This window comes from Leptonychotes weddellii, chromosome 10, assembly GCF_054177405.1.
Source record: "Leptonychotes weddellii isolate Sample4059 chromosome 10, ASM5417740v2, whole genome shotgun sequence".
NCBI classification, from domain to species: Eukaryota; Metazoa; Chordata; class Mammalia; order Carnivora; family Phocidae; genus Leptonychotes; species Leptonychotes weddellii.
In genome coordinates this window covers 9,215,533-9,228,362 of record NC_138378.1, presented here as the reverse complement: position 1 = coordinate 9,228,362, position 12,830 = coordinate 9,215,533, and the positions used below count along the sequence as shown (strand labels likewise).

The window sequence follows — 12,830 nt, the reverse complement described above, 5'->3', positions numbered from 1 at the left end:
ACGTATGGGTCTGAAATAACTTTGCATCTGTTGGAGAAATGTATGAGAAAGTGTCTGGCAAGATCTGTTTTAAACAAGACTTATAAAAGCGAATGCTCTGAATCTTAATGAGGGAAGCTTGGGCAGGGGAATTCTTTGCTTCCTGAACTGCCTCTGAGATCCTTAGTAAAGAACTTTTGCAGTACTTCTGCTGTAGTTAATATCAGAAACACCATCACTGGGGCACCTGGGTGGCTCAGTTGTTAAGCGTCTGCCTTCGGCTCAGGTCATGATCCCAGAGTCCTGGGATCGAGCCCTGCATCAGGCTCCCTGCTCCGCGGGAAGCCTGCTTCTCCCTCTCCCATTCCCCCGCTTGTGTTCCCTCTCTCGCATTCTCTGTCAAATAAACAAAATCTTAAAAAAAACAAACTCATCACTGTAATTCTCTTCTCTAAAAAAAGGTATGAAACAGGGATGTCCCATCAGTGTAGGGACAATTTAGTGCTGGGTGCCTTGCAGATCTGATCTTTTCTTCTTCTGGACTGGAGGCCTCGGCCACAACCATGTCACACGAGATCCTGGATCAGGCCAAGACCCCTAAGAGCTTGATCCCCGCTCTTCGAATTTATTGGAGCGGGAGGTTTTGGAGCAGCGCTGTATGTCTTGCACCTGGCACTGTTCAATCCAGATGTCAGTTGGGATGGGAAGAATAACCCAGAACCCCAGAACAAAATGGGTCCCAGTGATCAATACAAGTTCTACTCAGTGAATGTGGATTATAGCAAACTGAAGACGGTCCAGACTTCTAAATAAAATGTTGCACTATAAAGGTGCTTTGAATGAAAGTCTTCCAGAAGCCATCTGCACTATTTTCCACTTATCCAGGAAATATTTCCCCTCTAAATGCCAAAATCATGTATTGTGCTGGGGTTTATACTGATTAATAAATATCTGAAACTTATAAAAAAATGAAATAAAAAAATTTTTAAAGTATAAAACATACCGTGTCTGAACAGAGTTTATACTTTGAAAACAAAAACAGTACTTGTGTTTAAGAATAGGGAATTTCTGGATGGAACTAGAGGGTACTATGCTAAGCAAAATAAGTCAATCAGAGAAAGAAAATTATCATATGATCCCACTGCTATGTGGAATTTGAGAAACAAGGCAGAGGACTATAGGGGAAGGGAGGGAAAAATGAAACAAGACGAAACCAGAGAGGGAGACCACCGTAAGTGACTCTTAATCTCAGGAAACAAACTGAGGGTTGCTGGAGTGGAGGGGGGTGGGAGGGATGGGGTGGCTGGGTGATAGACACTGGGGAGGGTATGTGCTATGGTGAGCGCTGTGAATTGTGTAAGACTGATGAATCACAGACCTGTACCCCTGAAACAAATAATACATTAATAAATAAATAAAGTCTTTTAAAAAATTATTAAAAAAAAGAATAGGTTATTTCCATGTAGTTAATTACCCATGAGCTAAACAATGCCCTATTAATGAACACGTCTTCCCTACATTATCCTACCTTCTCCTGATAAACTCCAATGGAATTAAACTGCCAAAAAGAAAAACATGTATATCCTTTGACCTCAAAATTCAGTCACAGGAACCACATCCTAAATCATGGTCCAAAATGGGTTTTGAATTTCAGTGGAAAAAAAAAGATATCACTCTTAAGTGGAGGTGAGAGATCCCGAGATTATTCTATACCTGGGAAAGGGTGAACAGAGCAACCTGGAAAGATGCAGAACTATCTGGAAAGAAATGGGGAAGATTAAACATATCAGCTGGTTTTTAACACCACACAGTACTCAAAAACTGAACATAGGAGGGATTCTCTCCATTTCACATAGACCTTTGGCTTATGACTTACGGCTCAAGGGGTGCCCAGATGTCCCCAGCAGGAAAGAAGCATCAGCAATTGTGTTAATTGTGCCTCTGTTTGCACTTTCTTTCAAAGCTAATTATCTGCGTGCCTCATTTAGCCCTTGATCACAGGTTAGTCTGGAAAACATTCCTGGTAGGAAGACCCACAGAATTCCTCTTGGGAAAATGCAAATCCAACTGCCCTCACCACCTGTGATAATCTAGGCAAACCCCTCCACCCCCAGAATTAAACTTTTGGTTTGGGCAAGACACAAAGAAAGAGAAACAATCCATTTACTAATTATTCCTTCCCCACCCAACCCCAATCTCTGCAGGAACAAAATGACATTTTGCTGGGTCCGCTACCACTTCAAGACCCTCTTCTTTGGCTTTGGTATCTCCAGGGCCTCTGAACACTGTTAGAGAAGACAGCTCTAGAAAACTCATAAGGGCCTAAGAGCCTCCCTCCAGTCTGATCACGTTACAAATGTGGATTTCAAGAAGGAGGGCGGATGCTTCTTTATCTGAAAACATCATCCCTAGAGGGTGTTCGACAACTCTAACAATAAGTTCCACCTCAGAATAGGATGCTCGGGGCACCTGAGTGGCTTAGTCGGTTAAGCACCCAACTCGTGATTTAGGCTCAGGTCATGATCTCATGGGTCCTGAAATTAAGCTGTTTAAGAAATTACACACCAGACCTTGTCCAGCACCTGGCTGGGTTATGGTAGGTAATCTTTCTTTTTTTTTTTTTAATGGCTTTCCAATTTTGACAGAATTTTTCAAACACTTCCAACACCACCTACTCCCTAGCATGCCTTGTACACAGATTCCTAGACCACAGAACGGACTTTCCCACAGTGTCAGGCCCTCATTGGCCTGCATGGTCTTCTCCTCTGTTTTCCCAGGAGGGAGACTCAGGAAACATGGCCTACGTGGGAAGAATAAGATGGTGCCAGAACCTGGGGTATGTACCCCACACTCCCAGCCATCACACCTGTGGCCTTTGGGAGACTCTTCCCCAGGGCCACTTCATGCCTGTGTGCTCTAGGTATGAGCACGGGGCTCTGTGCTCAGAAGGGTCCTGGACTTGGTTTCATGCTCACCTACTGTCATCTTGAAATTCTTAATTTCTGAACAAGGGCCCCACACGTTCATCTTGCACTGTGCACCACAAACACACAACCAGTCCTGCTCTCTTCCACCCTATAAGACTTAAGATGAGGGTCACTTCTTCTGAGAAGACGTATCAGCTCCTCTCTGACTGGCTCGCATAACCTCCCATGACCCCTGGCTCATACCTCCATTTATTGATTCACACCCACCAACATTTAACGGACCCCTGCTACAATATCATCACCACTGACTTTCTTGAGTACACACCAAATCCCAGGCCAGTATTATGTTCTTCTCATCCAAGAGTTATATTTAGAGCAACTCTCATAAGGTAGGCACTATTACCAGCCCCAATTTACTGACAGGTTAAGGACCTGCCCACGGAGCTGGGTGCAGGGGGAAGCAGGACTCTTGAGTTCAGCAGAGCACAGGCTCAGAACCAGGAATGCAGTGATCAAGAAGGGACAGTCTTTATGAGAGCCACCCCACTCCCACCCCTGATGTATAATTATTAGTTGCATTTTTTAATTATCTATTTAAATGTCTGGATACTTCACCAAATTATTAATTCCCAGAATCCCCAGCCCCTTGTGTTCATCTCTGTAATATGGAAGCCTACTGTTGACTTGGGACGTGTGGTACTCAAAAAAATTCTCAAGAAAATGAAGAAAAGGTCATTTTGACGTGAGGTATGACAATGACATTAAAAAATAATCTAACTGCTGTGTTATTTTAGGTAATAAATTATCTAAATGGAAGTAGCAATTAACCAAAAAAAAACAAAAAACAAGAAAACTATCATCCATTTTTCCTCACAGTGATAAGTGCCTTACTTTCAGGATTTTTAGTTGTTTAAAATCCACTTTTGGGGTGCCTGGGTGGCTCAGATGGTTAAGCATCTGCCTTAGGCTCAGGTCATGATCCCAGGGTCCTGGGATGGAGCCCCATGTCTGGCTCCTGGCTCGGCGGGGAGCCTGCTTCTCCCTCGCCCTCTGCCTCTCCCCTGCTCATGCTTGCTCTCTCTCTCTCTGTCTCAAATGAATAAATAAAATCTTTAAAAAAATAAAAATAAAATCCACTTTTTCTCCAAGTTTGAAATTTTTTCAATTTGATTACAATAATGCCTCTAAAACTCTGGCAAATCCCAACAAGAAATCTATGCCATTAGCATTCCTAAAACTATATTAACTCTCGCTAAAAATGCAGGTCATGAATCTAATTTTGACACATCAGACAAACACAAGTTGAGGGACAGGCTACAAAGCAACTTCCCTGAAACTGGCCGGTCCTTTTCAAAATGTCAACGTCGTGTGAAAGAAAACCAAGGAGCTATGCCAGGCTAGAGGAGATTGAGGAACAAGGACAATTAAATGCCACTGGGAAAACCTGTACTGGTTTCTGTACCAGGGAAAAATGCTGTTAAAAACAGGATACTGGGGCGCCTGGGTGGCTCAGTTGGTTAAGTGACTGCCTTCGGCTCAGGTCATGATCCTGGAGTCCCGGGATCGAGTCCCACATCGGGCTCCCTGCTCGGCAGGGGGTCTGCTTCTCCCTTTGCCCTCTTCCCTCTCGTGCTCTCTGTCTCTCATTCTCTCTCTCTCAAATAAATGAATAAAATCTTTAAAAAAAAAAACAAAACAGGATACTGTAGACACGGGAGGGTGGGGGATGGGGGAAAAAAAACACAGGACATTTCAGGAACAGATGGCAAATTTTGAGTAAGGACTATAGATTAGATTAATAGTAATGTACCAATGTTGAATTCCCTGATTTTGATAATCATACTGTGTTACGTGAGAGAAATGCCCTATTCGGAATTAAGCACCAAAGTATTTAGGAGTAAAGGGAATAATGTCTGCAACTTAATTCTCTAATGAGAGAGAGAATATTAAAAAGCAAACATGGCAAAATGTTAACATTTGATGGAAGAGCGTATCGCCGTTCACCACATGATTTTTGTAACTTTTTTCCTAGGTTTTTAGAAATTACTACCCCCCCAATTTTTTAAATTTTATCAGCACAAGTACTGCTGTTATTAATCAGGAAATGATGCAGAATGCAGGTAAATATCATGGCCTGTAATCTAGTGATCAAGGACTCGATATTCTGGTTTCTAAAGATTTTTGAACTCTACAAATAGTGTTGAAAAATGTATTTTAAGACATCATGTGATACAAAAGGAACCCGATCCTGCGTGGATACACACACACATATTTGTTTCACTTTGCATTTAAACTTACTAAATGAAGACCCTGCTGAAAAGCCTCACTCAAGAAAATTAGTAAGTAATTAAACAGTAAGGTCAAAAAAGGCTTCTTTCTCTTCCTCTCTCTGAAATCTTCCAGTTGGGGCTTCCTACTCCTGCCCTTCTCCCCCCCCCCCACCCACCCCCAAGTGTATCAGATAACTAAACTCACCTCGATCACTTTCTGAGCTGACAGTTTCTTCAGTGCTTTTTGGGGGGCTTTCAAAACAAATGGCCGAGCAGGGGCTGGGTTAATATTCAGAACTCTGCTCGGGTTTCCCCTACTGTCGCATTGGCATGACAATGGAAACCACGGGCCACAAAAGGAGACCAACAAAGGAAGACAAGTTTTTAATGCTAGAGCCATCTGCCAATTCTCCTTAGGATCTTTCCAAGAACTGAGTGAAGATAAAGCAGGAGCTGAGAAGGGGGTCTGCAGGGGAGGGCAGAAAAATCATTCACGGGAAAAGCAATTGCAATATGAAAAGAACCAAAGAAGGTTTGGAGCCTGGATAGATGAATGAATGGAATCCCTCTAAATAGATCCACCGCACCCTCTCCAATGGGGCTTTTGTTGGTTGCCTAGCATTTTAAATGTTATAGTCAGAATATGTTATTAAGGGAGGATTTAATATACACGAACCACAAAAAAACACCCTGCAGAGGGGTCTTCTGATTATCCACGTGGAAAGCCCAAGCCACCTGCCTTTACAAAGACTATGCTGCGTTTTCTTTCTTTACGTAGCAAAGTGTCCTAAATACAGTAGTTTAGCAATAATAAAGCATTTTTATACCAACTCTACATCCCCCACTTCTCCCAGAGACTTGCAAAATGTTAAGACCACCAACTATGAAAATCTATTTAAATGCGCTAAAACGAAATACATTCATGCCCTCGGGGGATTTTATTTAAAAAAAAATTTTTTTTTGAGCCTAAAACATATTCCTCTGACATTGTTCCTAGAAGGGAAGTTGTATGCAAAACCCTGAAACCACGTGTGGACGACTTCTTGGGAAGACTAAAGCTTTGGAGGGCGCCTGGGTGGCTCAGTTGGTTAAGCGACTGCCTTCGGCTCAGGTCATGATCCTGGAGTCCCGGGATCAAGTCCTGCATCGGGCTCCCTGCTCGGCGGGGAGCCTGCTTCTCCCTCTGACCCTCCCCCCTCTCATGTGCTCTCTCTCTCTCATTCTCTGTGTCTCAAATAAATAAATAAAATCTTAAAAAAAAAAAAAAAAAGACTAAAGCTTTGGAAAGCAGTTCACACTTGACTCAGATACGCCTTCCCTGAGACAGCTATCTCATCTTTTTCAGAATTCTTAACATCCTGAAGGTAAGGCACAGCTTTTCTCCATCTCTGCCTCTCCTAAAACATTACTAATCCCTGAATGGGATTGGTCATCTTCTGGAACTTTAGGTAACATGCGCTCATTTATGAACACATCCTTACAGGTAATCTCCTGTAGAATTTTTAGTTGAAATAGAAGTCAACATTGGCTGCGTTGCTTTGCGGGTTTTTAATGGGGTGTTTGGGTGGTTTCTGTTTTTGTTTTAATTCCACCAATTTAAAAATGCATTCATCTTGGGGCGCCTGGGTGGCTCAGTCGTTAAGCGGCTGCCTTCGGCTCAGGTCATGATCCCAGGGTCCTCGGATCAAGCCCCGCATCGGGCTCCCTGCTCCGCGGGAAGCCTGCTTCTCCCTCTCCCACTCCCTCTGCTTGTGTTCCCTCTCTCGCTGTGTCTCTCTCTGTCAAATAAATAAATAAAATCTTAAAAAAAAAAAGAGGCTATCTAGTCGCTTCTCTTTGGGTCTGACTATATACACTCCCCACCTTCATTTTCAGGATTTATAAGATGCCTTTCAAGGAAATCTTCACAGATGCAGTGTTTATATAAATCTGGTGCCTATTTAAAAACTAATGTTGCGAAGTTGTAGCATGCGTTTTGTAATGTTGAAAGAGTATCTTTTAAAGCTTGTAGGACAGACTTTGCAGCCTCCACCTCTTGAACGCCTGAACAAGAGGGGCTCCCTCCTTCCCTCACTCAGCCCAGGGACAGGCAAAGGTACAGGGTTAGCCAGAAGAGGATGCCCAATGAACAAAGTTTAATTCCAGGCTGATGACGCACAAGTTGGCCAATAGGCCTGGCTCTGGGAGAGACCGAGCAGCCCCAGGCACACACTGACCTCCCTGGTGCCACCATGCAGTGTCTGCACGCCCACCGGCCCTGGGCCTTGAACTCTGCCCCCTGACTGTCAGCGGCCCATGATGGAGTTGCAACCCTGTGGCCCCAGGCCGGAGCCAGGAGGCTGACCTCTCGCCGTGAGCCGGCTGTAGACCTGGCAGTTGACTTCCCTGTCCCGCACATAGCATCGGATCTCCTCCACAGCCTCTCGGATGACAGTGACGGCCAGCACGAAGCCCTGCGGAGAGAGCGGAGAGAAGATGAGCCCTGCGGAAAGTGACCTTCCTCTTCTGGTGCTGGGGACAGAAAAGGCCAGAGGCCACACCGAAGGGCAGCAGGGCAGGGCCTGCTAATTACCCCAAATGCACGCGCCCCAGCAAGCCCACTTCTCCCGACTCCTTCCTACACACATGCCCTGGGGAAACACTCGCTGACACACAGATACACGGGCAGCCCTATCCACCACCACTGCAGGGTTTCTAAGAGGAAAAGGTGGTCTGTCCACAGGCAGTGACAGAGGGATGGTGTCTGCTATTCGTACCTCACTCGTCATGTGCTGGGCGCCCTTCCAACTACACTACACCCCCACAGCAACCCTACGCTCACGAGTGCTGAGACGGAGCCTCAGAATGACAGAAAGGTTGAGTCATCTTGCCCAAGGATATGAAGCTCTAAGTGATAGGCAGGAAATCTGGCTCCAGAGTCCTTGCTCCTAACAGCCACGTTGTTGTGCCTCCAGACAAACTTGGAAGACCTACTAGCCAATAAGATGGAGGCCCAGGAGAAGGTTAAAAAGAATGAGATCCATCCCATGCACTGACCTGCCAAGGAGGGAAATTCAGTTTTCACAACATACAATGTAACACCATGCATACAAACGACAAGGGACAGCCACCATCTTCCGTGAAGAGTTCCCAATTTCCTTAACTATTGGCTAGATTCCTTTGCAAGGAAAGGACTGAGAGGGAGCAAGGGGCCAAAGGGGACTTCAGTCTTCTCTGTACTGTTTTAAATCCTTATAAAGAGAACACATTGAAGTATTAATTGTGTAAGTAGCAACAAATTAAAAAAAAAAAAAAAAACATTGGAAACTGCCCGACCTTTCCTGGGCCAGGTACCCCAACTCATAAAATTTGGTGGGAACTGGTGTGTGAGTCAGCCGTAACAAGAATCTATTTCCATCTAGATTTCTCCTCTCGTGTCAATAAAGGCAAGAACATTCATTCATTTTTCTTACAAGATAGCCCTGTCATCTCCTTTTAAAGTCATTTAAAAAAAAAAAAAATACAGAAAGCACCATCACCCTGAAGGGTAGCAGCGGTGATTCTTTGAGCATTTCATTTTCATACTGTTTACTCCGTGAAATATATTAACTTCAATTCAAAGGACTTTAAATCTCTTATGTAAATCTAGCCAGAGATGTGCGGCTTTGTGAAACTCCTCCAAGGGCTCATTCATCTTTACAATCAAAGGATTACTCCTGTTTCCAATCAGATTGTAAAGTACTGGCCGCAGCCAGAGCAAAACTGGTACATTTCAGAATAAAAGCATAACCAGACCAGGAGGGGAGAGGAAACCTGTTCCGGGAAGAGCGCAGACCCAGGGTGCACAACCCCCCCACCCCGCCCCCCAAGCTGCCAGCTTCCTTGTTTTGGGCCAGAATCCAGGTGTTTGCTGTTTGTTTTTTCAAATGTTCCAGTTTCTATTTCCCTCTGCGTGGGCCCAGCTAAATCCCATTGATGAGAGTGGAAAGTGTGCGCTCCTACAAAGACAGGAGCCGCTAACCTCCCTGGGGCCGATAAATACGGCCTCCTAAATTATCCTATCTGTTCCCCCCACCCCACGCCCAAACACACAGTTCCCATTAATCCCAGAGGACATGCCATCCCTGGGGCTAGAAAATGCTTTCACAAAGAGATGCAAATGTAGTCCAGAAATAAATTCCAGCTATGCAACTTCAGAGGTCCTTCATAGCCACAGATATTTAGAGAGAGGCTTTAATAGGGAGGCCTGGGGTTGTCTGAGCTTGTAAAAGAATCAGAGGCAGTGACAGCCTCCGATTAGCGCCCAGACAAGCCATTCTGAAGGTGCTAAGCCTCCTTTTGTAAAGTTGTACGTCAAAATAGAGTACAACAAAGCAAAACAAATCTATGAGCTAGAAATCAGAAAAGCAGTTGCCTCTGGTTCAGGATGGGGTGACTGGAAAGGGGCATTAGGGAACTAGGGTGATGAAAATGTTCTGTATTCGACTGAGGCGCTGTTTCCATGGGTGCTGACAGAAGTTGGAAAGCTCACCACTTTGTGAATGGAGTATCTCTCTATCTTAAGGTACACAGAGTAGATCTCAACAGCAACAAAAAAATCTAGATTATTTGGTCTTCATACAACTTTATGGATTATTTCAGCTATCTATTGAGGAATTTCTCCCTCTAATACATTAGTACCAAAAAAAAAAAAGTTATCAAAAGCTAAACCTTGGGGCGCCTGGGTGGCTCAGTCGTTAAAGCTCAGGTCATGATTCCTGCTCCACAGGAAGCCTGCTTCTCCCTCTCCCGCTCCCCCTGCTTGTGTTCCCTCTCTCGCTGTCTCTCTCTGTCGAATAAATAAGTAAAATCTTAAAAAAAAAAAAAAGCAAAATCTTCATCCAATGAACAATGTTACTAGTGCCAGGATTTTAAAATTCAAATGAGAGTATGTGCTCTCAAGAGGCATCTTATTTGTAGTACTTCATTTAATTCTTCCAACAAGCCAGGGAAGGAGACATGATCATCCCTGTTTTACAGATGAGAAAACTGAGATTCAAATTATCTAATTTCTCAAAGTGTAGCCAGGAACCACACCTCAGCCGTGTGGCTCTCAGCCCTCATTCAGAACCACGGCGCTTAATTACAGCTGGGTTTGGAAGGAGAGGCCTTTCGGGGTAGTCAGAGACATTTCAAATATGTCTTCTAGTCCAGAACTGGAAACAGACTCTGCACAGAAAAATCTAGGGGAGGACGACACCTGGGTAGTTCAGTCAGTTAGGCGTCTGCCCTCAGCTCAGGGCATGATCCTGGAGCCCCATATCGGGCTCCCTGCTCAGTGGGGAGTCTGCTTCTCCCTGGACCCATCCCCCCCGCTTGTGTGCACTCTCTCTCTCTAATAAATAAAATCTTAAAAAAAAAAAACTTTCTGAAATATTTAAAAAAAAATCTAGGGGAAATCAGCTATAGTCACACCTAGAAATAGATGCCATCTACTTTGTCTTTGACCCCAAACCTCCTTCTCTGCAGCCCCGGGGGAAGAGGCAAACCAACACTCACATCCCCTTGCAGTCCTAAGCCTTCATAGGAAAAGCTGCTTATAAACGAGACACGGACGCAGAGGCAGGAAGCTCAGGGCCACCAGAGGCTGCTATTCACCTGCCTGGTTTCTACCTGTGGCCACAGTTCACAGTTTGGGGTGGGGGGGAACAGGTGAGTGAGCGGGCAGACAGGGAGATGGTAGAGGTGGCTGGGGTCACAGTACCGCACACACTGAAGGTCAGGCTTCTCGGGAACCTCTAGGCATCACTTCAGCAAGGTGACAGAGGCAGGAGCTGGGGCCGGGTCCTTTAATTTAGAAGGGGGGGTAGGGGGTCTTCTAGGCCATCCCAGTCCCCACCACTTGCTCCAGCCCAGCTGGACTGGACAGGAGGGAGATTTTCACTGGGAACGTTTTTATGTTTCATGCATCATGTGAATGTATTACCTTTCAAATAACTACACTTCAAAAAGGGAACCAACGGAAGGCAATGTGATAAATTATATTTTTATATACATTAGAGACTCTTTATTTTTTTATTTTTATTTTTTAAAGATTTTTATTTATTCATTTGAGACACAGAGAGAGAGAGAGAGAGAGCATGAGCAGGGAGAGAGGCAGAGGGAGAGGAAGAAGCAGGCTCCCCGCTGAGCCAGGAGCCCGATGTGGGGCTCGATCCCAGGACCCTGGGATCATGACCTGAGCTGAAGGCAGACGCTTAACCATCTGAGCCACCCAGGTGCCCCAGAGACTAACTTTTTAAAAATAAGCAACTTAGGGTTTGACTCTATATAGGTATGTAGTAAACAGTGGAACGAAAAAACTCAAATAAAATTGGGGTATTTCATATAAAACTCTAAAGTTTCTAACTCCGGGGACTGGCAACTCCGGGGACTGGCAACTCCAGGTCCACGTCTGGACCTGCGACAATGGAGCAGCGCCTTCCATCTTGGACGGGACAGGAGCTCCCCAGCTCTCCCAAGGCTCGATTGTGGCAGCCCAGCCTCTGAGTCCGCAGCATTCCATTCGGGGTGTAAGAACGCAGACTGGAATGTTTGTTATGCGAGGGAAGGATGCAAACAAAAGTTTGCTCCCGCCCCCAGAGTCCTACCTCACCTACAAATGACAGCAGGACAGAACAGCTTGCACATCCCCAAAGCACCCTTGCTGTTCGTGTGGGAAAAACGAATCCCCTCTCCTTTCTCTTTTCTCAGGGCTGGAGCCGCTGGCCTGACTTGTCTGCTAATACAAGTAAAAAAATCCTGTTCTGGGGCGCCTGGGTGGCTCAGTCGTTAAGCGTCTGCCTTCGGCTCAGGTCACGATCCCAGGGTCCTGGGATCGAGTCCCGCCATCGGGCTCCCTGCTCTGCCGGAAGCCTGCTTCTCCCTCTCCCACTCCCCCTGCTTGTGTTCCCTCTCTCGCTGTGTCTCTCTCTGTCAAATAAATAAAATCTTTAAAAAAAAAAAAAATCCTGTTCTTACTTCTTTAAGGAAGGCTTAGATCTTTTCTACTTTAACAGTCTTCTCCCAATTAAAACTTCAACAATATTTGTGAACAGAGAATTCAAGTGTCCCCCCAAGTCCCACCTAACTTAGTGAGAAATAGGCAGCCTCTATATGGAGAAGAGATGTCAGTTTCACCCTCTCCACCCCCCAGTCACACTGGGTTTCCTTCTGTTCTTCAAATGCTCCAAGCACATGCCTACTGCAGGGCCTTTGCACGGCTGTTCCCGTAGTTGGAATACTCCTGCCCTCCTACTCTTCTGCCCATCCCCTCCTCAAGAGGCTTTCCATGGCCACACCAGCTAAGGCTGCCCCTCCACCCCTCCCTTCCCCACCTTCATCCATTCAACAAATATTAAATGCGCCTGGGATTGCCCATCTAGCCTGCAACCTTATTCTATAACCTCTGCGGCACTTTTCACAATTCAAAATGATTTCATTCATCTGTTTACTGTCTATCCCTTCCGAACACCGACTCCACAAGGGCAGGAGTTTTTATCTGTTTCATTCAATGCTGTGTCCCCAGCACCCAGCACAGTGCCTGACACACGGCAGGTGCTCAATAACACTTGCCAAAAGGAGGTAAGGGAGGGAATGGAGGAGCATTCTGGCCAGTTCTGTCTGACTTCGTACACAAAGCACAGAACCTGGTACC

The 12,830-nt window shown here is 45.4% G+C and overlaps 1 protein-coding gene and 1 pseudogene across 2 annotated transcripts in view; one reads left to right on the top strand and one right to left on the bottom strand.

The window, feature by feature from the left end:
- Nucleotides 1–12,830, bottom strand: part of ATP9A (ATPase phospholipid transporting 9A) — a 130,758-nt gene that overhangs the window by 83,945 nt on the left and 33,983 nt on the right. For both annotated transcript variants that reach the window (XR_014149045.1, XM_081832576.1), the window contains exon 4: nucleotides 7,521–7,629. Coding sequence is in view for 1 of the 2 variants with exons in the window: in XM_081832576.1 (XP_081688702.1) it covers nucleotides 7,521–7,629 (109 nt within the window). In the remaining variant the exon portion in view is untranslated. The remainder of the gene's footprint in view (nucleotides 1–7,520; nucleotides 7,630–12,830) is intronic.
- On the top strand, nucleotides 543–792 carry LOC102734842 (cytochrome c oxidase subunit FA4 pseudogene; annotated as a pseudogene).